This window comes from Podarcis erhardii, assembly GCF_964252035.2.
Source record: "Podarcis erhardii genome assembly, chromosome: 17".
In the NCBI taxonomy this organism is placed as follows: domain Eukaryota; kingdom Metazoa; phylum Chordata; class Lepidosauria; order Squamata; family Lacertidae; genus Podarcis; species Podarcis erhardii.
The window spans coordinates 8020976-8046080 of NC_138515.1; the positions used below are offsets into that span (position 1 = coordinate 8020976).

The 25105-nt window shown below is 45.8% G+C and overlaps 1 protein-coding gene and 1 long non-coding RNA gene across 7 annotated transcripts in view; one reads left to right on the forward strand and one right to left on the reverse strand.

Moving 5' to 3' along the window:
- ELAVL3 (ELAV like RNA binding protein 3) overlaps positions 1–25105 on the forward strand; it is a 76617-nt gene that overhangs the window by 20872 nt on the left and 30640 nt on the right. For 5 of the 6 annotated variants that reach the window (XM_081845433.1, XM_081845435.1, XM_081845438.1 and 2 more), the window contains exon 2: positions 20890–21112. In XM_081845433.1, the coding sequence (XP_081701559.1) occupies positions 20890–21112 (223 nt within the window). The remainder of the gene's footprint in view (positions 1–20889; positions 21113–25105) is intronic. The other variant, XM_081845434.1, reaches the window with a different exon arrangement.
- On the reverse strand, positions 12731–14064 carry LOC309332665. The gene is made up of 2 exons (XR_014152288.1): positions 13405–14064; positions 12731–12898 (listed from the first exon to the last, which is right to left on the reverse strand). It is a non-coding gene; the product is annotated as an uncharacterized lncRNA (long non-coding RNA).

The window sequence follows — 25105 nt, forward strand, 5'->3', positions numbered from 1 at the left end:
TATGGATGATCTCCTGGGATTCATGAGCCATAGGTGGAGGTCCTGCACACATAGACATGCCTATGTTTCGATGAGTTACAGGTTACTGTTCGATGTTACTAAGCAATTGCAGGTTTTGCTGAACTGCTGGAGATCATCCAGCAATCTGCCAGTAGATCCAGTTTTACATTCCTTCTCCTCCCTTTTTGAAAAGGGTGAATAGTTGCCTGTGTTGCTAGGTGCAAACTCTTGAGAGCAGCCCTGGGCATGGTTCTGCTCCCTAACCACATTTTGCTCAGTGGGCCTTGTGTGGGACTCCACAGCTACTTTTAGTTTTTCACAGTATTGTGAAGTTCAGACATTTCACATCAGCAGCTCAGCAGCTCAGTAAACCATCAGCTTTGTCATAAAGTCCTACATAGTCCCCTCCTGGGTTTTCCACTGCCTGGGCTGTGGTGGCAATAGAGCTGTTTGGATTTCTTCTTCTTCTTCTTCTTCTTCTTCTTCTTCTTCTTCTTCTTCTTCTTCTTCTTCTTCCTCCTCCTCCTCTTCCTCTTCCTCTTCCTCTTCCTCTTCCTCTTCCTCTTTTTCCTCTTCTTCTTCACCATCATCATCTTCCTCTTCTTCCTCCTCCTCCTCCTCTTCTTCTTCTTCTTCTTCTTCTTCTTCTTCTTCCTCCTCCTCCTCCTCCTCCTCCTCCTCCTCCTCCTCCTCCTCTTCCTCTTCCTCTTCCTCTTTTTCCTCTTCTTCTTCACCATCATCATCTTCCTCTTCTTCCTCCTCCTCCTCCTCCTCTTCTTCTTCTTCTTCTTCTTCTTCTTCTTCTTCTTCTTCTTCTTCTTCCTCCTCCTCCTCCTCCTCCTCTTCTTCTTCTTCCAGGCTTTCCCCCACTAAAACAAGGGTGAGGAATGGAAGACGTTGCTTTTAAAAATAAGGTGCGATTTTTCACATAATCACAAGGTTCCCGGAATGGAGCTGTTAAGTACATACACTTTGAAGGCTTCCTCTTTGAGATGCACAATAAAAGCGTGAGAATAACTCAGCACCAAATGGGGATGGGCTAGAAGGCAGTAAAGCTCAGGATATCTTGGTTGGTGGGGCTCTCGGAGATAATGTGAGGCCTTGGAGTCCAAGCTGGAAGAAATCTCTCTGCATGGTCCAGTGCTGGGAAAGACATGTGCACTTCTAGGGGTCAGATATGCCACATGGCAGCATGTAATGTAATGCACAGCGCATTAGCTTTTCCCTTTCCCATCAGGTATGGGCCTGCTTGGGTGAAGTATGTGAAGGCATCATCTATACCAGGGGTCAGCAAACCTTTTCAGCAGAGGGCCGGTCCACTGTCCCTCAGACCTTGTGGGGGGCCAGACTATATTTTTTTGGGGGGGGGGAATGAATGATTTCCTATGCCCCACAAATAACCCAGAGATGCATTTTAAATAAAAGCACACATTCTACTCATGTAAAAACACACTGATTCCCTGACAGTCTGTGGGCCGGATTTAGAAGGCGATTGGGCTGGATCCGGCCCCCGGCCTTAGTTTGCCTACCCATGATCTACACCAACCCCAGAGCTCTTGTTTACAAAGCTGCCTCTCAAAGCAGTAAAGTTATAAGGAAAGGATTATTTAAAACTCACAGAAGTTTGCAGCAGTGCATCTAATTTTGAAAATAAGAAATCAACCTAGTTTTCTCGTAAATCATGATTGATGGAATAAAACATATTTACAGGTTATCTTTTAAAAAAATAGATCCAGTGAATTTCCGGGAGGTGGGGGTGGATCCCACAATATATGCGTTTACTGAAAAAGTTATGCTTCTAGCATATTAATCTTACTTTAGATGCACGCAACACCTGAAGCAGCATTTATGCATTATTTTTAGTATACTATAATATGTGTGTTTGCATATGGTAGGTGAACTCTATTCCAAACTTAGGGAGCTTAGGACTTTCAAAGCTAAAATCAGCCCTTTGGGTGATATCCAGTTTTACTCATAGCTCCTGTTGACTTGGCATCTCAAGTGCTCCCACCAACTGAGGAAATGAATGACCTAGATGCATTTCAAGCTGGTAATGTATACACAGCAATACTCAAGAGTAGATCCATTGAACTAAGCTGACATAAGTGACTGAAGTCCATTAATTACAGCATGTCTCCTATAAGTCTGACTAACATTGAATATTGCCTCTTGAATTCATGACCTCGAGTGATTTGGCACTTTGAAAGCACCTCCCAGAACAGAAGAAAAAGTTTCATTTTAGCAGGGGGTTCAGGGCAAAACATTGTTGGCAGCTAGACTGGTGACTGGAGCGGCCACTGAGACCACATAACACCAGCCTTGAAAGACCTACATTGGTTCCCAGTACGTTTCCGGGCACAATTCAAAGTGTTGGTGCTGACCTTTAAAGCCCTAAACGGCCTCGGTCTAGTATACCTGAAGGAGCGTCTCCACCCCCATCGTTCCACCCAGACATTGAGGTCCAGTGCCGAGGGCCTTCTGACGGTTCCCTCGCTGCGAGAAGCCAAGTTACAGGGAACCAGGCAGAGGGCCTTTTCGGTAGTGGCACCTGCCCTGTGGAATGCCCTCCCACCAGATGTCAAAGAGAAAAACAACTACCAGACTTTTAGAAGACATCTGAAGGCAGCCCTGTTTAGGGAAGCTTTTAATGTTTGTCAGACTACTGTATTTTAATATTTTGTTGGAAGCTGCCCAGAGTGGTTGGGGAAACCCAGCCAGATGGGCGGGGTATAAATAATAAATTATCATTATTATTATTATTATTATTGGGACCAAGAAGGGGTTCATAGAGGTTTTTAAGCAGAGGCAGGATTTCCATCTCTCATGGATGCTTTAGCTGAGATTTCTACATTGCAGGGCATTGTATAAGAATAATTTTATTATTTATATCCCACCCATATATTGCACTCCAACTCCCATCAGCCCCAGGGTAGCATAGTCAGGGATGATGGGATTTGGGGGTCTAGCAACATCTGAAGGGCCACAGGTTCCCCATCCCTGATATGTGCATCATCATGCACTCATTCATGGTCACTCATGGCTAAAGTAACTCCTACAGATGCAGTTCTTATTTGAAGGGCCTTTTGATTTCCTGAAATAGAGCAGGATAGATTAGAGAACTTAACAAACAGTCCTGTCCCAAACCCTGAAGACTGGGGAAGCTGCGAGTCATTGGTTAGTAATAATTATTTCTGGCTATGGGGAAGCATAGTGTTTGGGTTCTTCTCACTAGTGTCATGAAAGCAGAAGTAAGAGAAAGTTAACAATGGGCTATAGCAGGGGTGCCCAAACTTTTTTCAAAGAGGGCCAGATTTGATGAAGTGAACATGCATGAGGGCCGACCAAAGTTGTTGAGCTTTTTACGAATGAAGTTGTTGACCTTTTTTTTAAACAATTTTACCATAAGTTGCTGTGCTTTATAAGGATTTTATACTGCCATGGGGGCCGGATTAAATCGACCAGCTGGCCAAATTAGGCCCCCGAAATGGACTTTGGGCATGCCTGGGCTACAGAATGCAGAATGTGGCTCAATGCAATGCCAGCACGGAAGCAAAGTAACTACAAGTTTCAAGATCTCATTGTGTGTCGTCGATAGTCGCCTGCTGGGACAGGCTGTCCTCAAGGGTCTCTGGGTGTTGTGTAGTATTGTTTATTAAATGGAAGAGGGCATGAATTCAGTTGCCCTTCCCCATTTGGACGGTGGATACAGACAACATCTTTGTCTAAAATTCATTGGAGCAGGGAGAGGAGCTGCATGTGCAGCGTGACACCCGTGTAAGGTGCATGCAGTGTTTGAAATTTGCCAGAAACGTTTTGCACCGTGCTTTCAACCACTTGCGACTAAGTGAAGATGCTCAGGCACCAGGATGCATGCCTGGGAATTATTGGATCTGGACTGTTTTCACACACTAATACCCCACCCTTCTTAAACTCTATCAGTTATATTTTATCTGCACAATCGGAATGAATTTCTGGAACTAAAAGGCTTTTTTCTGTGCAGGAGCAGGAGCAGTCACCATTATGAAAAAAGTTGGGATAAGCCAATATCGTATGTGCACTGTGCCTGGACCAAGTGGCTTTTCTTCTTTAAGTTCTCAAAGTTCTTAATCTAGTTCAAGGTTGTCATCTGAAGCAGCCAGTTGTTTAATTGAGAATCAAGCACAGTCAGTCCATCACTTGAAAAATAAGATTTTAGAGCAGTCTTGCTCCAAAATGGCAACTAGACATTCCGTTTTGGCGACTGCAACCTAGGTTTAAGGAGCCATTTGGTGCCTAGCTTATATATCTGAGTTCCTAAGAAACACAGAAGCCCGATTCCACATGCTGTATAGCTCTCACTTCCCAATTATTTTCGGGAGATACGCTCTTAATGTGCCATGTTAATACAAACCCTTGCTTATCGTTGGGTGCTTGAGAGCCACCCCACAAAGGAAGACCCTGCATGCACATATTGCCAGGAGTACCATGCTCAGAAAGCCACAGGAAATGAACATTCTCTGCCCTTGAGGTGTGTGTGTGTGTGTGTGTGTATGAAATAAATCAGTGTAGAAAAAATTGAAAATATATATACTCCGAGTACGGTGGATTTTGCCTCTGATTAGGAAGAACATGGGACGTGGGTGGCACTGTGGGTTAAACCACAGAGCCCAGGACTTGCCGATCAGAAGGTGGGCGGTTCGAATCCCCGCCATGGGGTGAGCTTCCGTTGCTCAGTCCCAGCTCCTGCCAACCTAGCAGTTCAAAAGCACATCAAAGTGCAAGTAGATAAATAGGCACCGCTCCGGCGGGAAGGTGAACGGCGTTTCCATGCGCTGCTCTGGTTCGCCAGAAGCGGCTTAGTTATGCTGGCCACATGACCTGGAAGCTGTACGTTGGCTCCCTCGGCCAATAAAGCGAGATGAGCGCCGCAACCCCAGAGTCGGCCACGACTGGACCTAATGGTCAGGGGTTCCTTTACCTAGGAAGAACATAGTGTATGCAGTCTAAATGCTCAAATATTAGAGAGGACAATCCAGGAGTCCAGCTTTGCAGAAATCTCCTCCTGCTCCACCTCTCACAGTGTAGAAAGAGAACCAGGAATTCTGACTTTTCTTCCCAACTGCTGCCCAATCATGAATGACCCAGTCCCCCCCCCCCCCGCACGAAGCAAACCTTCCTCTCCTTCCCCCACCCCCACTCCCAGCCAACCTTCTCCTGCTTCTCCTCCCCGATTGTCTTCCACTCTCCCTGCAGTTTCCCTTTCTGGAGAGGAGGGAACTGTGTGTGTCATTGTTGGGGTGGGCGTGTCGGATGCATGTAAGAATAGCAGCATTCGGTGGCTGGCAGTCCTTGTGCCTCCTGTCGCCTGGGCACTCAATGCTGTATTGTCCCCAAGGCTCGGCTGGGCAGGCCATTGTTTTGCATGCCGTGCTTGTCTCCGTGTGGGGAGAGGGGAGGAATAAAGGTGGCAGGGGGGGCATTTGTGTGTCTGCTTTCCCCTTACGATTCCCCCCTTATTTTTGCACAATAACATATTATGATGATGCCCACGTTTTTGATGCAGAGAGACGGATGGGGTCAGGACTTCTGAGTTTGTGAAACTGGGCATGCAAGGCCCAGGGCATTGGACTGTAGACTTCTTGGAATCTTGAGATGGCCTGGGCCTTGCATTCCCAGTTTCACAAACTCAGAAGTCCTGACCCCATGCATCAAAAACGTGGGCATCATCATAATATGTTATTGTGCAAAAATAAGGGGGGAATCTTGGGCAGTGAAGAGGTGTGGTAGTGGACAGAGGGGGTTGAGGATTTCTTCAGTATCTCTTGGCACTAAACTTCACGATTCTAAAACGACTTTCAAAGGTAGTTTAAGCTGGCACAGTCTGCAGACAGCCTTGACAGTTCCTCCCCCAAATCCTGGGATGATAATAAATGTGATCTCTCTCTCTCTCTCTCTTTTTATGCATCTTTTCGGTGGCTGAGCAAGTAGGGCACATTTCTGCAGTCACACTTAGCAAGTGGCTGGGTGTATGTCTCTGTGTGACAGGGAGGGAGGAGGAGAGGATAGGATGCCTGATTCTCAGTGCACTCTGCCAGCCCAAATGCCCTCGCAGGCACCTGAGCCTTGACCGTGCAGAGCTCCAAGAGGGCCAGCCAGGGAACGCTGAAAAGTCTTGCATTTCTAGCAGCTGGAGCTGGATGGGGTTGTTACAGCACAAAGACACGAAGCAAAGGGGAGAGAGGGGGTTGTATCTGTTAGCTGAAGCATGTCTGCCATGTCAGAAGGCACCCTGTTCCCCCACCCCATTGAGAGCATCGGGGGGGCAGCTCCTCCTGCCAGGGCATCTTTCTCCCCCCCCATACAGAAGAAGAGGGGGGCTCTTCATCGGCAGTCAGATAAATTCTCGGGGGGAGGGAATATGTCCTGCTATTCAGGTTCCAGCCTCAGAGGCCATGGAGCACATCCACAGGCTGCATCCTTAGCTTGATGTTCCATTGATGACACATTATGGTGGCAAAGACCCCGGACTCGAAAGTTCTCTGCTCTTCTCATCTTCCTTCAGCCACAGACAGGGTTGCCATACATCTGGGGAAACCCTTTTGGGAGCCAACATGCCCATCTGGGCGGAGTTTTACATTTTAAAGGAAATGTCTGGGTTTTGGGGGCTCAGGCGGCTCAGGTTCGGACTGCTCTGCACGCCACAGCTGCTGCCAGCCTGAGTTGGGGAAAGAGGTGCATGTGGCTGCTGCCACCATGCCCATGCACCTCTTTTCCAGGTTCAGGGTGGCAGCGGCTCGGGCTGTTCACTTTTTTGCTCCTCAAAATTAGGGCAACCCTAGCCACAGACTAATGAGGTGGCCTGAGAGGGCCAGTATTTCGTCAGTTGTCCTCATTTGCAAAATGGGCGTAATTGTACCTGTCTGCCTTACATAGGATGCGGGTGGCGCTGTGGGCTAAACTAGAGAGCTTAGTGCAAGTAGATAAATAGGTACCACTCCGGCGGGAAGGTAAACGGCATTTCCATGCGCTGCTCTGGTTCGTCAGAAGTGGCTTAGTCATGCTGGCCACATGACCCGGAAGCTGTACGCCGGCTCCCTTGGCCAATAAAGTGAGATGAGTGCCACAACCCCAGAGTCGGTCACGACTAGACCTAATGGACAGGGGTCCCTTTACCTTTACCTTTACCTTTACCTTACATAGTTGTTGTACCGATTCCTCAAAGTACATTCCCCCCTCACTTTCAGGGTTTCATCTATGGCTTCTTCCAGAATACTTCATTTCATTACTCCCCTGGCTTGCTTTTCTGTCCCCCAAACCATTTCATGCTATTGATCATGCTGAGTCCTTGTTGGACTTTTTTGGAAGTCCTGCCACCGTTCTGGGTTGTTTTTTAAAAGGGATGTGTGTGTATCTGTAAACCTTGGAGTTCCCCCATCTCTCCCTCTGTTTTGGCTGCGTTAGGATAGGCATTTGGAGAATGTGTATACATTAATATTATGTAAATTTGCACCTCACTGTTCTTCCAAAGAGTGCGGGACAGTGTTTTCGCTTTGCAACATCACTCTGAGGTCCACTGATTCGTCTGAGGTGGCAAGTGCCTCGTGTCCAACATCTTCCAGTGAGCTTTGTTTAGGATGCCCCCAACTTCCATAATCATGACGACTGGTCATGCAGGCTGCTCTGTTCTGCTGCACTGCACGCTGCTCAGTATGGCCGTTTGCTCAGGAAGTCTTAGGATGACATGAGAGGACCCCTGTCAGTTTACAGCAGGCTTCCTCAACCTCGGCCCTCTGGATGTTTTGAGACTACAATTCCCATCATCCCTGACCACTGGTCCTGCTAGCTAGGGATCATGGGAGTTGCAGGCCAAAAACATCTGGAGGGCCGAGGTTGAGGAAGCCTGGTTTGCAGGACAAACTTTGGCCTGACCCAAGGGGCTGAGTTATAGATTTATTTAGGTGTTGAGAAGACACAATGAGCGGGTATTTTCAGATGCACCTATCTGGCTTGTGAATGCTCGGGGACAAGGTGCATTTCCTGGGGCTGTCGTGAATGGAGAAGGCCCTGTTTAAGAAGGAAAAAAAGCTCCGAGGAGCAGGAGGAGGAGGTTTACTATTGCCAGCGTTCTTAGTTAAGCTGTTACCTGGCATAGATAATTTCTTAGGTAAAACATGCAACATACCCAAAATTTATTGCAAAGTATAGTGGTACCTCGGAAGCTGAAGAGACAGTGGCGGAGGAAACCCCTTGGGCACCTGGAGCAGCAAACATGATGTGCACCCTGGGGTGGGACAATCTGCCCACAGGGGCGCACCGATCCTCCCGGGGGTGCCAGCGCTGCCTGCCAATTGCGCAAATATGCCCGGTGGCAAGGGCTGCATGCTGGGCGTACAGTGGACACTCGGGTTGCGAATGTGATCCGTGCGGGATGCACATTCTCAACCCGCAGCGTTTGCAATCTGCAGCGGCACGTCTCTGCACTCATGGGTTGTGATTCGGCGCTTCTGCGCATGCGCAAAGCACGATTTAGCGCTTCTGTGCATGTTTGATGGCCGAAACCCGGAAGTAACCTGTTCTGGTACTTCCAGGTTTGGGCGGTCTACAACCTGAAAAAATGCAGTCTGAAGCGTCTGTAACCCGAGGTATGACTCTATTTGCACGAACAGCGGTGGGATTTTCATGACGATTGCACCAATCGCGAAAATCAGCCTGCTGGGGGTGCCCGCGCCGCCATGTTGATCCGCCCGGGGGCATTTTGTCACCCCCCTAGGCATGACACCCAGGGTGGACCATACCCACCCTTTGCGACGCCCCTGTGAAGGGAATCGATTCCGGAAGTCCGTTCGACTTCCAAAACATTCAGAAGCTCCTGCAGCCAATCAGAAGCCATGGAACCAGCGTCGGACGTTTGGGTTCCAAAGAATGTTCACAAACCGGAACAGTCACTTCTGAGTTTGTGGCGTTTGGGAGCCACAGCGGTCAACTTGCAAGGCGTTCGGGATCCAAGGTACGACTGTATATTTAGGTACAACTGTACATATATGTATATATTTTAAAAAAACTACTCCATCATACCTCCACCCCAGATTTCAGGTGTCTTTGTGTTGGCTCCCGACTTCCTCTCTGACATTGCAAGGGGTTCTATAGTGCACTGCTCTGGTTGCACGATGCAGGTGGGAGTGGGACGGAGGTGGGACTCCACTTGGCAGACATGTCCCTGAATATTTCCTCCTCCACAATGGTCTCTGTCAGCTGACGAGCTTGGCTGGGAGATGGCAGCGTCATGCAGCTGTCCAATTTAATTCAGGGATGTGCGCTTACCTCTGGGATGGTTTAGATCTGTATCCGATGCTTCCTGGTGAGCTTCCGAGGCTTCTGGCCCCTGCAGTCTAAATCCCTCCTCCAGCCTGGCCTGCTTCCCTCTGCATTGCAAATGGGTGTCACTAGGTTGGGACACTGAGAAGCATCTCCTGTATGGTCAGTCGGATGCTTAGCTGTAAGGGATTTTTTGCAGTTCCATTCCGGGATCACCATTCAAAGTCGGGAAAGCAAAACATCGTAAATGGGTGCCACTTTTGATATCCCCGATGGCAGTCGTGCAAATACCACATAAAAACAAAAACTAAGCTAAACTAAATCCCATTAAGCAATTTTGCTCTGGTGAAATGAAGGAAGCTGTAGTTACCTAGTAGGTTTTGGTCTCCAACAATACAGTAATTTCATCTCTTTGGGTGGTGTTCAGCTAAGTTTAACTCATAGTGGACCCACTGAAAATAATAGACTTAACTTAAAAGGTAAAGGACCCCTGACAGTTAAGTCCAGTCGCGAACGACTCTGGGGTTGTGGCGCTCATCTCGCTTTAATGGACGAGGGAGCCAACGTTTGTCCGCAGATAGTTTTTCTGGGTCATGTGGCCAGCATGACTAAGCCGCTTCTGGCAAAAACAGAGCAGCACACGGAGTGGTACCTATTTATCTACTTGCACTTTGACGTGCTTTCAAACTGCTAGGTGGGCAGGAGCTGAGACAGAGCAATGGGAGCTCACCCTGTCGCAGGGATTCGAACTGCCGCACTTCTGATCAGCAAGCCCTAGGCTCAGTGGTTTAGACCACAGCACCACCCGCGTCGCTTATACCTAACTTAGCCATCGTCTAACATTGTGTATGCCATCAAATGCCAACAGTGTCCTTCAGCTCTCTATATTGGACAAACAGGCCAAACCTTGCGCCAAAGAATAAACGGACATAAATCCGACATCAGGAACCACAAGACAGAGAAACCAGTAGGAGAACACTTCAATCTCCCAGGACTTTCTATACAAGATCTCAAAGTAGCTGTTCTATTACAAAGGAATTTCAGAAATAGACTGGAAAGAGAAGCTGCTGAATTGCAGCTTATCACCAAACTTAAAACCATGGAGAGACCTGGTCTGAACAGAGACATTGGATTCTTATCTCATTATACATGACAAAGCCATTTTTTACCTTCTCGCCCCTTGCTTTTTCCTGTAAGACCTATTGCAGTCGTTAAGAGTCGTCAACAGGCTCATCACAGCTATCTGCCAATCACCCATTCCCACCACCCTTCTGAGTAATACCCCTCCCCACCTTCTCACTATATAGAAAGGTCTGGTGACTTCTGTTTCAGTGTATCTGAAGAAGTGTGCATGCACACGAAAGCTCATACCTAGAACAACTTAGTTGGTCTTTAAGGTGCTACTGGAAGGAATTTTTTTTATTTTGTTTTGACTATGGCAGACCAACACGGCTACCTATCTGTAACTTAGCCATGTTCATTAATTTTAATGGGGCTTGGATACCACCCTTCCCTCGACCCCATTAGGAAAAGCCCCAGACCATCCTTTAGTCCCAGGAGGTCACAGTGGCAGACAGAGAGGGAAAAAACACTTCACCTTTGCAATGGGAGTTTGGGCTCCTGTGTGTGTGCCAAGAACATAAAATTTGACCAAAGGTTCCTTCTGGAAAGGAAAGGGCTTTTTAAACCTCATGGTATGCACCCCACCATGCCCCCAATATATAAGATACTAATAGCTGTTAGGAGCTCAAACAGGTCTGTATTCCCCTAGTCTCTTTTTTTGTGTCTCCTCCAGTTGACAACCATGGCTCTGCATTCTGTGATTCATCCGTCCTTGACATTCCATAGGTCCTGGAAGTCTCTGAGCAGTCTTTATTCAGTTTCATTAAAACTGCATTTCAAGATGCACAATTACAGGGAGGAAAAAACAATAGACCAATTAAGCACCTAAACAAAAAAACAAAACACAACCAACTCGGGTGGAAATTCTAGGGGACAGGTAGGCATGTAATTGCAAGAAAACTGACCCTTGCAAGACCTTTTTTTTTAAGCTTTAGAATTTGCAAACTAAATGCTTTTGCAAATCTGGGGAATCTTATTTCTGAGTGGCCTGTTCCACTGAGAGAGGGTTTGACAGGTCAGAGGAGGATAGAGGAATAGACACACTATCACAAGCTTGCTTGACTTTGCAGTTGTTTTGGTTGGCGTGTGCGATGGGCAGTTTGGATATTGTGCAGTTCAACCATTTTATTGTTTTGTTACTTCATATTCTCTCTTGATTGTTTGGCTTCATAAGCTGCTTTGGGCTTAGATCTTTATAGAAAAGTAGGCTTTGCCTTGTTAAAAATAATAACCACAATGGTGTCCCTTTTTCATGGCACCTGGACCATCCAAGGTCAGAAATGGTGGACTTCCATTAGAAAGGTTTTCCTTCCATTGCTGCATCTACTGGGACATCAGTGCCAACCAAGTTAGGCATCAGTATGCCTAACTTAAGCTCCTTACTTACATATTTATTACATTATACAGTTGTTTTTAGGAAGCATTACCACTCAGAAGCCTTCCAAGTAGCCTCTATGTTTACATCCTGTTCTTTATCTTATTTTCTGATCTGAAACACACATACACACCCCTGCCTGGATTACTGCTCTTGAGTGGTTTTATTTTAGATTCCATATTCTGTTTATGGTTCAGTCCCTCATCTTAAAGTTTACTTGCTACACCTTACCTTTTATCATAATTTTGTCTTTAAAAACAACAACAACACACACACACCTTCCAGAACATGTCATCCGATGAAAAGGCATATGAAATTCAAAACACATCAGAGCAACAGGAGCAGCAACTAATAATACTTAACAAAAACTGCAAAGAGAACAAAATGCGGTCAGATCTTTCTTCTTCTTTGTATTGCTCTCGTTCTTTTCTTTTTATGAAAGTGGGATCTTTCCCTTCCTCATTCTTGTTTCTGGCGTTAATCTTTGGAATTCCCTCCTAACTGCTAGTGAAATCAACCCAGCCTTCTGTTCCGAACTGTCTTGAGTCCCATTTATTTCAGATAGTATATTCTTAATTGTTCAGCACAGGATGATTTTTTTGTCTCCTTTTCCAATTCTCCTTTTTCATCTCTTCCCCCCCTTTTCATTGCATGTATTGCTATTTTTCCATAGTCAGCCTGTGGGCAGCATCCTGTCATCTTGAATATTTTGGTACAGCGCCTAGATAGTTTTTTAGATTCTTGATGCATAGCATTTATGATTGCCAGATACAAAGGTGTGTCACCATGAGATAATATTAAAGTAGGTACAAAATTTGCTCCCTTGTGCAGTGGTTGTTGGTTGTTGCTGTTTATCAAATTTATATCCCACCCTCCCTCCGGTGTGGTAAACGGACCCACAATTTAGAACAAAGCAAAAACAGCAACATCTAAAAGCAGTTTCAGTTACAAACACTATTTCATTTCGTAATCTTGGGGTTGTTGACTCCAGCTGTCAAGAATCAGGGTGCCATCTTGAAAACCATTTATTGATCATAGCTTAGTGTGGACAGAGGAACATTGGAAACCTGTTTAGATACAGTGCTGACCTTTGGGGAGCCATCATTGCTGGATGCGAAAAATGAAAACTGGTGTTAAGATTTTTGAGCGGGATCTTAGCAGTTATTTAGAAGGATCCTGCTGCCCGTCTATATTCCACGTGTGCTATAGAATTTTGCCAGTCTTCTGCACGTTTGTGGCTATTTGGGGGGCAGCAACATACAATATGTAGAATTCCATGCTGATGTCCCGCTTTTATTTCTCCCCCACCCCAAACTAGAGCAATTCCTTGCAACGGTGGCTTCTCTACCTTTGCGAGATTTGTCGAGGCACCCTAGCAAAGAGTGCTGCTGTTAATACTGGCGTAGAACAAAATGCCTGGTTTTCTTGTTTACATCCTCGTTCTCCTGCTTTATATCAAACCGGGCTCTTTTTCCATCAGTGCCTAGCATTGTCTAAACTGGCAGGGGCTGCCCAAGGTCTCAGGCACAGAAGGGCCTAATTCTCATCAGCTGCTACTATCTGGTTCTGATTTTTCCAGCACCTCGCTTAACTGCAGAGAATGCAGACATCACTTTAAAACACCCGTACCCTGTAAAAAGGGCGCTATCTCCATAGGGGCAGGGGGCTGAACAAGAGGGGGAATGTGTGGGTCCCAGCTCTCTAATCACAGCTTCAAGAGCCGCACCTATGGTGTTTACAGACCCCATCCGTCCTTTAGCAACCAGATTAGGGGTAGCAGCTTAAGCTGCCATGGCATCACACAGTGAATGGCTGCCATGGCAACCAGGCCTGCAGGCCCCTGGGGCCAGCAACCTAGGACAGATGGCTGTCATGTGGGAAAGGGGGTCCGGGTGGACAGGGGGCTAGAGAATAGACCCTGGGGGTGTGCATATCTCAATCCAATTCCCAACCCCATGCTTTCCCCTGCCAACATATGTTTGTTGGCAAGAGAGGGGGAGTAAGGGGGGCAAATCTCATTGTGTGGCTCTAAAGAGGATAGAGAGTGAGGATCATCCCAATTAAGGGCTTAGCAGGGCTAAAGTGGGCCAGAGCTTGAAAATGATACCAGATTAGGCTGTGTGATCCCAGCCTGTGGGTAACTGGGGGAGCACAATATCTTGTCTGGAAGGAAAACAGGAGGTAGCTGTTCCAAAACTGAGGGCTAACAGCTCCCCAAGACCTTCCTGCCTAATCTCCTTTCTGCCTGACCTTCCTGAAGTCTTTCAAATTATACACTGTTTAAATATTTCTGTATAACCAAATACAGTGCTTTTTTTCTTAAAAAAATGTTTAGGGGTACTCTCATTTTGACTCAAGAAAATCTCAATTTTATAGTTCATATAGGGAAAGATCAATACAGTAAATCGACAAGAGTACAAAGATTCACAAAATGTTTAGGGATATGTGTACCTCCTAGAAAAAAGCACTGACCAAACGTTCTAGTGGTGAACCGCCCTGAGATCTTCGGATGAAGGGTGTTATACAAATTTAATGATGATTGATAATAGTAATTTGTACCTCACTCTTCCAGGAAGCTCATGACATCTCTTCTGCTCACTTGTTTCATTTCTGCACAACTTTGCTTCCATCTTAGAACTCAAGTGATGACGAAAGCTAGCAGCTTGACACTCGAGATCTAGCAAGCTTCAGCACTAAGTGGGAATTTGAGGTGATGCCTTTTAATTTGAAACCCAGTACTCAAATCACTGCATCACATAGTTGACTTCCTGTCCCAAAATGAAAGAACCATGCTTTTGTTGTTGTCGTTTAGTCATTTGGTCGTGTCTGACTCCATGGACCAGAGCACGCCAGGCACTTCTGTCTTCCACTGCCTCCCACAGTTTGGTCAAACTCATGTTAGTAGCTTCGAGAATACTGCCCAACCATCTCGTCCTCTGTTGTCCCCTTCTCCTTGTGCCCTCCATCTTTCCCAACATCAGGGTCTTTTCCAGCCAGTCTTCTCTTCTCATGAGGTGGCCAAAGTATTAGAGCCTCAGCTTCAGGATCTGTCCTTCCAGTGAGCACTCAGGACTGATTTCCTTAAGAATGGAGAGGTTTGATCTTCTTGTAGTCCATGGGACTCTCAAGAATCTCCTCCAGCACCATAATTCAAAAGCATCAATTCTTCAGGCATCAATTCCCAACTTAGTAACCTTCCTGAACCTGGTTGTACCCGGATGCAAAGGAGAGCAGGACTTCTTCTCCTTTTAACAGTTATGTTTTAAAAAAGGAAATTTCAGCAGGTGCAGCTTTGCTTATCCCTACATTACAGTCTGCACCTGCCAAATCTCCCTCTTGTGCACAGCTATTAAGAAGGAGCAGAGGTGCTCCTGCTGATGTCCTTCGCAAATGAACATCTTGCATCCAGGAGGGAGGCAATGCTTATTTTTCTTAAATCTCTGGGACAGCACAGTGTTCTGCAGGTGCATCTCTGTCCACAGAACATATCCTGGGCTTGAAAGCTATTTTGCACCATGTCTGGGGCAAAAGGAAAAACAAAAACAAACAGCAACAAAAAACCCTAGCACAGTTACCATAAGATTACGTGCTAGGTAATGTATGGATAAACACTCTAGGCTCTAATGTATATTGGCCCAGCATAGATAAAGTTTGGATTTGGGAAGGGGGAAAAAAGAGTTTCTGGAGAATTGCTTCTGTCAGCTCCATCCTTGCATCCATTTCTTTCTCTGTGTCATTCTCCGGTTACATAAATAATTTGATTATTTCCCTGCTCACGCATGCTGTCTCTGGTGAGAAGCATTAGACATCCTGTTATGTCTAAGCTGGACTTCCAAAGCTTTAAAAAAATTTCTGGAAATTAAAAGTGAGCGCAGTGAAGAGCAGCGAGGGTGCTGGGTCATGAGAACACGTCTTGCATAAGGAGACGAGGAGTGTTTGGTGCTCCTCAGGCAGGCAGAGCCTTCACAGCAGCCACGCAATGTCATCAGCGGCATACAAATGCTAGCCTGGATTTCCCCCCATTGAATTGGGATTTCTACTTTTGCCCGAGTCCTGTTTGTGATACCAGAACGACCTGTTTACAGTATCAAGTACCTGTCTTGATAACTCTGCAGCATGGTTTAGATTCAGCATATCTTCTACTCCCAATTAAGTCTCATTGAGTTCAGTAAGAAGTTACTCTGCACTTAAAGCCACAGTCCTAAACATGCTTAATGGGGAGTGAATCCTGTTGAATACACTGGGCATTACTGCAGACAGAACCTGCACAGGATTCCCCTTTAGGCTTGTAGCCTTAAGGAGCCCATTACTTTACTTGCAAGATGAAAACAGGTTACTTTAACAAGTCAATCTGCATTATAAGGATGGAATTGCAGAATTGATGTAACCCTTCTGCATTAGCAGAACTAGTGGTGGTTAAACACAATATGTCTGGGAATCACTATAGGGTAGTGATCCTGCAAATCTGGCACCCTGAAGGATGCTGTTCATCTCCTTGCATTGCTAACTCCCAGAAGTGACCTAACCTGACCACTGTCTCCTGGTAAGCTACAGTGATATTATAGACTGGAGGTCAAGTGAACATTGCTGCCCCACATTGTCTTCTGCTGCTTCCTGTGACCCCAAAACTTTGGAATAAGATTCTGGTTATGACCTATGAAGCCCTAGGTATCTTAGGCCCAGGCTGTCTGAAGTACCATTTTCTCTCTGCTCAGGCACAGAAATGTCTGGGGGAGGCCCTTCTCTCAGTCCCACCCACCCTTACAGGCACGTTCACAGAAGACGGCCATCTTGGAGGCTGCTCTTTGACTTTGGAATTCCCTTTCCAGAGAAGCTACACTTGGCTCCCTCCCATCTGCAAGTGAAGATGGTTTTATTCTGAAGTGAAAGCTTAACGAAAGATCTGTGCTGCTTTTACTATCTGTAGTTTAATAGATTTGTTTTAATTCCATTATGGCTTAATGACTTTTTAGCTATCACTTTTTACAGTGGTACCTCAGGTTAAGAACTTAATTCATTCCGGAGGTCCGTTCTTAACATGAAACTGTTCTTAACCTGAAGCACCACTTTAGCTAATGGGGCCTGCTGTTGCCGCTGCGCCACTGCTGCACAATTTCTGTTCTCATCCTGAAGCAAAGTTCTTAACCTGAAGCACTATTTCTGGGTTAGCGGATTCTGTAACCTGAAGTGTATGTAACATGAGGTACCACTGTATATGTTTTTAGTTTTCTGTGTTCTTATTTATGCTGTTTTAATTTTGGCAATCTATGTTGAGTCTCAGTTCTGGGGGAAAGGTGATGATGATGATGATGATAAAATGGGTGCCCCATTTTTCTTCAGTTTTCCTGGGTCTTTAAAATAAAAAATATTATCATTACCTTTCTTCATATATGAATTGCTTTCTCCGAAGCATATTGAGGCCTTATTCACAAGACAACAGAAACACACAACAACTATCAGTCTCTGCTGCCTGCTACTCATTTAAGTCTCTTTCATATCTGCGTGTTTCTATATTTTGGGGCTGCTTCACAGATTACATTTTGAGGTGGCTACCTAAAAATGCCACGAGTAGCATTTCAAACAGAGCTATCACACTCCTAATGGGGAGCTTTGAGTAGCTTCCGCTTCCTGTTGGTGATGCTCACTGGCAGAACATGCACATCAGCCCTGAGCGGGTATCATATCCTTTTTAAATACTGTGTAATGTCTGCTCTATTTGCAGCATCGTGACAGTGCTGCTTTCTTCCCTTCCTGGTGGTGATACTTTAGGGGTAGGGCTGGGTTGAGTTGAAAACTGAAGCAGGGAAGCCAGCTGCTTCTATGGTGCCTGGCTTTCATGCTGCATGTGTTGCGCAGAATCATTGGTGGAGGCTGGTCAGCAAATTGTTTGCTGCTACACAGAACTATGGAGAGCGATTGCAGGCTGTGTGATGCAGAGCCATTTTGAAAGAAAGCACTTGGCCGTGACAGCTTTATGTACCTAGGATAAAAAAAACTCAGGCAAAGGGCATAAACCCACTCACTTCACAAAGAGGGAGATGAGACCTGAGCCAAGAACCCCCAATACAAAGCCCAGTCTGGAGAGCCCACAGTGTCCGACCAAAAATAAAACAACATGGGATTGATTCAGATATTGAAATCCCAAGGAGCCCCAGTTCATGTAGCAAAGGCCCTATTCATGCAGTGCTTTTGAGCATATTAAAGGCAATTGGCCCAGGATGAAAGTCTCAGTGTGTCTCTCACCATATAACCTAAGGTAGCTTGAACCAAGATGTGGTGAAATTAGAAATGCACACGTCAGAGTATTTGAGTCTCAGCACACCAGTACTCTGAGAAACCCATCTAGTATTGATTTCTAGATGTTAAAAATGATGGTGCAAACAGCCACCATGGTGGAGTGCAGTCTGAAAGCCTGAGTCCTTTCCCTCTCTTATTTTTGGATTTTTGACGCTGAGTTCTCAAAGCCATTGGGGGAGAATATGTATTGATAGTGAGACTGCATGTCATTGATTGTCTTTGGAAGCAGAATTAATGACAGGTCCTGCAGGCAGCGAAGCATTTTCCTTTGATGCTATGCAATCCTGGCCTGAAGCTGGAGATAATAGCAGAATCGATGGCCTGATCAATAGTTTAACAGGGAGCCATTGCACTGCTAGCAGAACAGAAGTCTGCTGGAAGGCAAAAGGGAACTGAGCCCGGGCACAGAGGCTTTGTGGAAATCAGGACAAATGTGGGAGGAGGAAACTTAATTGTGCCACTATTGCTTGAGGGAGGCACCTGTAGAATGCCTGGATTGTTCTGCAGATGCAATTGATTTCCCCATCATGCTCCCAACTCTAGGCAACAGACTGTTGTTGAATTGGTGTACTGTATATATTAATGGATTCATTGATGCAAATGAAAAAATGGTGAAGTTGCCAAAGACTATGTGACTTCTGACTGCAGTGATGGGGAACATAAACTTCATAATGTGAAATACAAATAAAATTTCTGGATAAAGAAAATAATAAAAGGTAAAATGTACAGGGTGACTAATGTAAGCAATGGTAGTTGTAAATGAATATAGACAGATAATAAGAATTGTATATACAGGAGGATTTATTTGACTATAGACGCCCTATGGACAAATACGAAAGAAGAGCAATAATATACAAAACGGATGAAGACAATGCGAAAAAGTTAAATGTGGGAGCAGGTGTAAATGTGAAATGTAATACAATATAGGTATGTGGAGTGTACAAATGAAAGTCAATAAAGAATATTATGAAAGATGGGGAACATATATATCTATACATGTGGGACATAAAAGGTAAACAACCCCTGGATGGTTAAGTCCAGTCAAAGGTGACTATGGGGTTGTAGCGCTCATCTCGCTTTTCAGACCGAGGGAGCTGGTGTTTGTCCACAGACAGCTTTCCAGGTCATGCGGCCAGCATGACTAAACCGCTTCTGGCACAATGGTACACTGTGATGAGTGCCAGAGCACACGGAAACGCCGTTTACCTTCCCACCACAGCGGTACCTATTTATCTATTTGCACTGGTGTGCTTTTGAACTGCACGGTTGGCAGGAGCTGGGACAGAGCAGCGGGAGCTCACCCCATTGTGCGAATTCGAACTGCCGACCTTCTGATCGTCAAGCCCAAAAGGCCCAGTGGTTTAGACCACAGCGCCACCAGCGTCCCTGTGTGGGATATATCTGTGGATGGATGGGGAGCTGTGGCTGACAGTGTGGAAGTTCAGGACGTTCAGGTGCAGTACTATTCTTCTCTCTCTCTCTCTCTCTCTCTCTCTCTCTCTCTCTCTCTCTCTCCCTCTCCCAGTCAGAGGTACTTTGGGATAGTTTGAAATTCTCCTCCTTCATGTGGATCAGCATATACAAATGACCAATGGGCAGATTTTTCTTCTTGCCTGTATTCCACACACTCATCCCAGGAACTTTCGTTTAGGGATCAGTGGAATCCCCTCTGTATATTTTGTGTGCCTGTGGATCTGTTGCGCATGCTCAAAGGCTCTCTGCCCCACACTTTTAAATCATCACTTCATACACCTGCGGTTCCACCCCTGTGTTGAAAATGGCTTTCAGGACTGTATTACTTGGTTTTATCAGATCCCACAGGGTTATAGCAGAGTTGGTAACCTCGGTTGTGTGTGTAAGGAAGCAAACATGTGGCTCATCTGAGCTGACATTTCTTCATGGCTGGTGCATTTATTAATGGGGGAGGGTGTTTTCCATGTCTGTCCTCAACTCCAGCATTCCCTGGCAACTTTGCTTTGAAAAACAATACTGCTTTGTTTGGTTAAATGGGCTTTTGATGACCAGGGAATATACCATTTAACCTGTGTAATTTTGGTGTGTGTGTGTTGTGATTTAATGTATTGTCTCCTGTCCTGGGCCCTTGACATGGAATGGGCTATAAATAAAAATAAGTGCAAATTCAGTAATACAGTGGTGCCTCGCAAGACGAAATTAATCCGTCCCGTGAGGCTCTTCGTATAGCGGTTTTTTCATCTTGCGAAGCAAGCCCATTGACAGCTTAGCGGATTAGCGCTATTAGCGGTTTAGCGGCTTATCAGCGGATCAGCTGATAAGCGGCTTAGTGGCTTAGGAAAAGGGGGGGAAAGGGGGAAAACCCCCGCAGGAACTCGCAATACATTTCGTCTTGCGAAGCAAGTCCATAGGGAAATTCGTTTTGCGAAGCGCCTCCAAAACGGAAAACCCTTTCGTCTAGCGGGTTTTCCGTCTTGCGAGGCGTTCATCTTGCGGGGCACCACTGTAAATAGTTGTAGAATGCCTTTTGTGTGCTGCACCTCACATGTATTATCCCCTCCATCTTGGCTCAGTGGGATAAGTGGTACCTGAGTAGCCAGGAGGCAAAATGCCTCTCCAACAAAACAAAGCTTGTCAAAGGAACTTCGGGATGGTTCAGAACAGGAACCCTGATCCATCCAGACAAACCTATGGCCAACCAGATCCTTCCCATCACGACATCCCTGAGATCGCAAGCAGAAACACCCAAGCCTGACACTGATTATTGGGTTCTGCTTTCAGTTCCTTCATAACAGTAACCCCCTCCCCCCACTCCCTCTTGTTTTCAGCAGATAATCAGCACAATGGAGACCCAAGTGTCCAATGGTCCCACAAGCAACAGTTCCCTCCCCAATGGGCCACTGATTAGTGCCAACGGCGCCACTGATGACTCCAAAACTAACCTCATAGTCAACTACCTACCCCAGAACATGACACAGGAAGAATTCAAGAGCCTCTTTGGAAGTATCGGAGAGATTGAATCCTGCAAGCTGGTTAGAGACAAAATCACAGGTAAGACAATGTGGCGGTGGGGGGCGGGGAGAGGGAGAGATCCTGGCTCTGGTTTGACCCAGACATCACGATAAGCCACAGTATGATGATGATGATGATGATGATGATGATAAAAACCAAACAGCTTTTGAAGAGCTCCAACTGGTTCCATTCAAACTGAGTTGATGGTCAACCAAATGGCGAGTGGGATAGTGTACATTGGGGCAAACAGAACTCCAGAACTCCATGTACAGTGATGGAGTCAGAAGTGGCAGTGACTTAACCTGAAATTGTGGCAGATAGCTCGGTTAAAAATGTCAACGCCATAAGGCAGCATCTGTGGAAAAAGAGGCCTGGAGACCCAAATCCCATGAAGGAGGTAAATATGTTAGGCATAGTAGGTGCTGACCTTTAAAGCCCTAAACAGCCTCATCCCAGTATACCTGAAGGAGCATCTCCACCCCCATCGTTCTGCCTGGACACTGAGGTCCAGCGCCGAGGGCCTTCTGGTGGTTCCCTTGCTGCAAGAAGCAATGCTACAGGGAATCAGGGAGAGGGACTTCTCAGTGGTGGTGCCTTCCCTGTGGAACGCCCTCCCACCAGATGTCAAAGAAATAAACAACTATCTGACTTTTAGAAGACATCTGAAGGCAGGTCTGTTTAGGGAAGTTTTTAATGTTTGATGGTTTATTGTGTTTTTAATATTCTCCTGGGAGACGCACAGAGTGGCTCGGGAAACCCAACCAGATGGGTGGGGTGGTAACAACAACAACAACAACAACAACAACAACAACAACAACAACAACAACAACAACAACTGGAATTTGCTGCCATAAAAAGTGGCAATGGGCACCTGGTTAGCTGGCTTTAAACTGGGATTAGAGAAATCCATGGGGATTTTTCAGTGGCTAGGAAGAAGGGCCATATGGAATCTCAGGAGCACTCAGTAGTGGTGGTGGATGGCTTCCTGGTACTGCCACTTACGAGGAGGAAGAGGGGTGATGCAGTGGAAAGGTTGGCACTGTGTGGCCCTCGTCCCTCCTCTGATCCTCCTTGGCAAATGGCAGGAACTCGTCTGCCAGGAGGGCTTGAGTGTGCAGCTGTGCCCTCCTCGCTGACTGTTCCTCCAGACCAGTGGAAGCACCCCTCTAAAGACCAGTTAATAGGAAGCAGCAGCAGAGAACATTATAGTCACCCAGCCCTGTTTGTGGGCTTCCCAGAGGCATCTGAATAATAATAATAATAATAATAATAATAATAATAATTTTTATTTATACCCCGCCCTCCCCAGCCATGACCGGGCTCAGGGCGGCTAACAACCAATAATAAAAACAAGTTGATTAAAATTAAAATTAGTAGGATTCTGGGCTAAAAGGACCTTTGGTCTGATCCAGCAGGCCAGTTATTATGCTTAGGATGGTGGGATTTCATTTACAGCTTGTTGTGGTACATGAATTAAGCTTCTCTGTTTGTTGTGGACCGGGCCAAATTTAGGTTTGATGAACCCCTCAGCTACTGAAGGTAATGGGCCCTTTATATGTCCAGCTGTCCTTTGTCAACAACAAATTGCCACTGTTTTTTGTGTTGAATATATGCTATAAGGTAATTTATGGACCTAATAGGTATCTAAAGCCATTTGCACATGTTGCCATGCAACCCGTCCATGCAGAATGTAGGCACCCTATATATAGAAATGAGCAAACCATTGATATTTTAGGGAGCAGGCTAGCAGGCGGGGCCCATTACTTTCATCATAGGAGCCTACACAGCAGAAAACAGTGTTGCAGTTTGTATGTTTTATTTTAAATGTTTTTTATATTATATTTTGGAAATATACATCCAGGGTTTTTTTCCTTTAAATTTTTGGGGCCCCCAAGAGAGTGGGGCTCTAAGCTATAGCTTGTTTAGCTTATACGTAAACCGGGCACTGGCTGTGGAGGCCTTAAGGAGCTTTTGGTAGATTGCAAATGGATCACAGGCCTGGAACTGTAGTGCATTTGTGCTGCTCTCAGGATTTGCTATGTCGTCATTTACTATCGCGATACACCTTTTTTTTTTTTTACGATAATGACAAGCTAGCTGTGGATGGAATATGATGAAAAGAGACTATAGCAGACCATGAGGTGGCATGGAACTTTTCTCCTGACACCGGTATTAAAGCTGCTGTTTACCAGGGGCCGGGGCATCACAGGGTGGCAGTGAGATTGTGACTGCCTGGGCACCTTGGCACCTCATGATGTGCGCATGTGGCCCTGATGCCACAGCTGTTCTCCCACTCCCTGTCTCAACCTTGGGTAAGCTCTTACTGATGCCAAGGTTGGGAGGGCAGCTCCACAGGCTGCTACTGAAACCAGACGTTGAGGTACCGGTTCAGATTACCTGTTGCATTGGCTTGTTGCTGGTGTTTGTTCAGAGGGAAGGTCAGATTTGAGCACCTGATATTTACAAATGGCAAAGCTGTGTCTGAATTCTCAGCACATTTGTGCAGCAAGTAAATTTGACAGCCCCCTTTGGGGGGGGAGAATACTAGCTTTGATTTGTGGCTTTGAAGATAGCAGTTTGTGACTTTGAGTTTGGTTTGGGAGGGGGCATTGTCTTGAGGTTCAAGTATACAACTGAATAAAGAAATAGTCTGGTTTCAGGCCATCTGGTCCTCAGAACTAGCTACTTGATTTTATTGTTATTACTTACTTCCATTTAGTTTGCATGCGACCTTTTCATGTGAAATACAGTCAATCAGATCCCAAATGCCTCCGTTTTGGAACGTTTTGGCTCCCAAACGCCGAAAACCCAGAAGTAAATGCACCGGTTTCTGAATGTTTTTCGGAAGCTGAATGTCCGACGTGGCTTCTGCTTGAGTGCAGGAAATTCTTGCAACCGATCGGAAGCTGCACCTCAGTTTTTGAACATTTCGGAAGCCAAAAAGGCTTCCAGAATGGATTATGTTCGACAACCGAGATTTGACTGTATTTCCAGAGAGGAAGCCTTCTCCTTTTGCAGCTGTTAAGGAACAAATGAAGCCAACAGGACTTTAGTAGCACACCTTTCTCCCAGTGGCCTCCTTTGCGCAGGAAGATATGTCATGTTGATTATCAAAGGCCACTCAGTGAATTTCAAATTAAGCAGAAATTTGAGCTTAAACTTTGCACACCCTGTACTCTAGTTAGGCCTGATGGGGATCTTAATTTAGCCTGCAAGGCTGTTATCCCCAGGCCATGGCCACCTGTCCCCCACCTGACATCATACAAGATATCAGGTGCGGGGAAGGCAAAGATGAAGATCTTTGCCGAAAGCAGCATTTGCAGGCTTTCCAAGGTCAGCTAATTGTCTGTGCCTAGCAAACTGCCCACACAGTTTGAATCAAACTGTGCAGCAGGCAGAGTCTCAGCAAACAGGAATGCTTCACCTGACATAATGGTGACATCAGGTGACTGTCAGGTGGGCAGCTTCATTCTCCTGTCAAAATGGCTCATGGGGTTTGCAGAAGATCTGGTTCCAGCCCACTGACCTGATCCAGTTCCCTATGCTTGCTCCAAAGACTGCCGTTTAATCTAATTGCCAAATCCAGGAGAGCAATTGTCACACCTCTGGACTGCTGATATCCAGGGTTTTCTTTCTCTCCTCCTTTCAGATCCAGATGCGATAGCTTCTATTTACTGTTTCTAGGTAGTTTTAGTATGTAATCTGTCCCCTGTTGTGTTGCCACCAACATTCTATAAAAGCAAGAAGGAAGTCCAAGCTAAGCGCAGTTAGCAATTTATTTGGCTCGAAGTCACATTCTGTTCTTTGCTAGTATTAATCCAAAACTCATCCAGGTGCACCGAGCTTCTGTGCAACACCTTGGCAGTGTGTGACCGGCCACATAACTCAGAAGATGTAGTATATACTTAGAAATCCAGGCAAAATCTGACTCTTAAGTAAAATATCAAGTTTAATCAAAGAAAACTGAAATATCGACAGAGAATTTGTAGCATTAAAGGAAGGAAGCACATGCACACTGACAGATTGATAGGC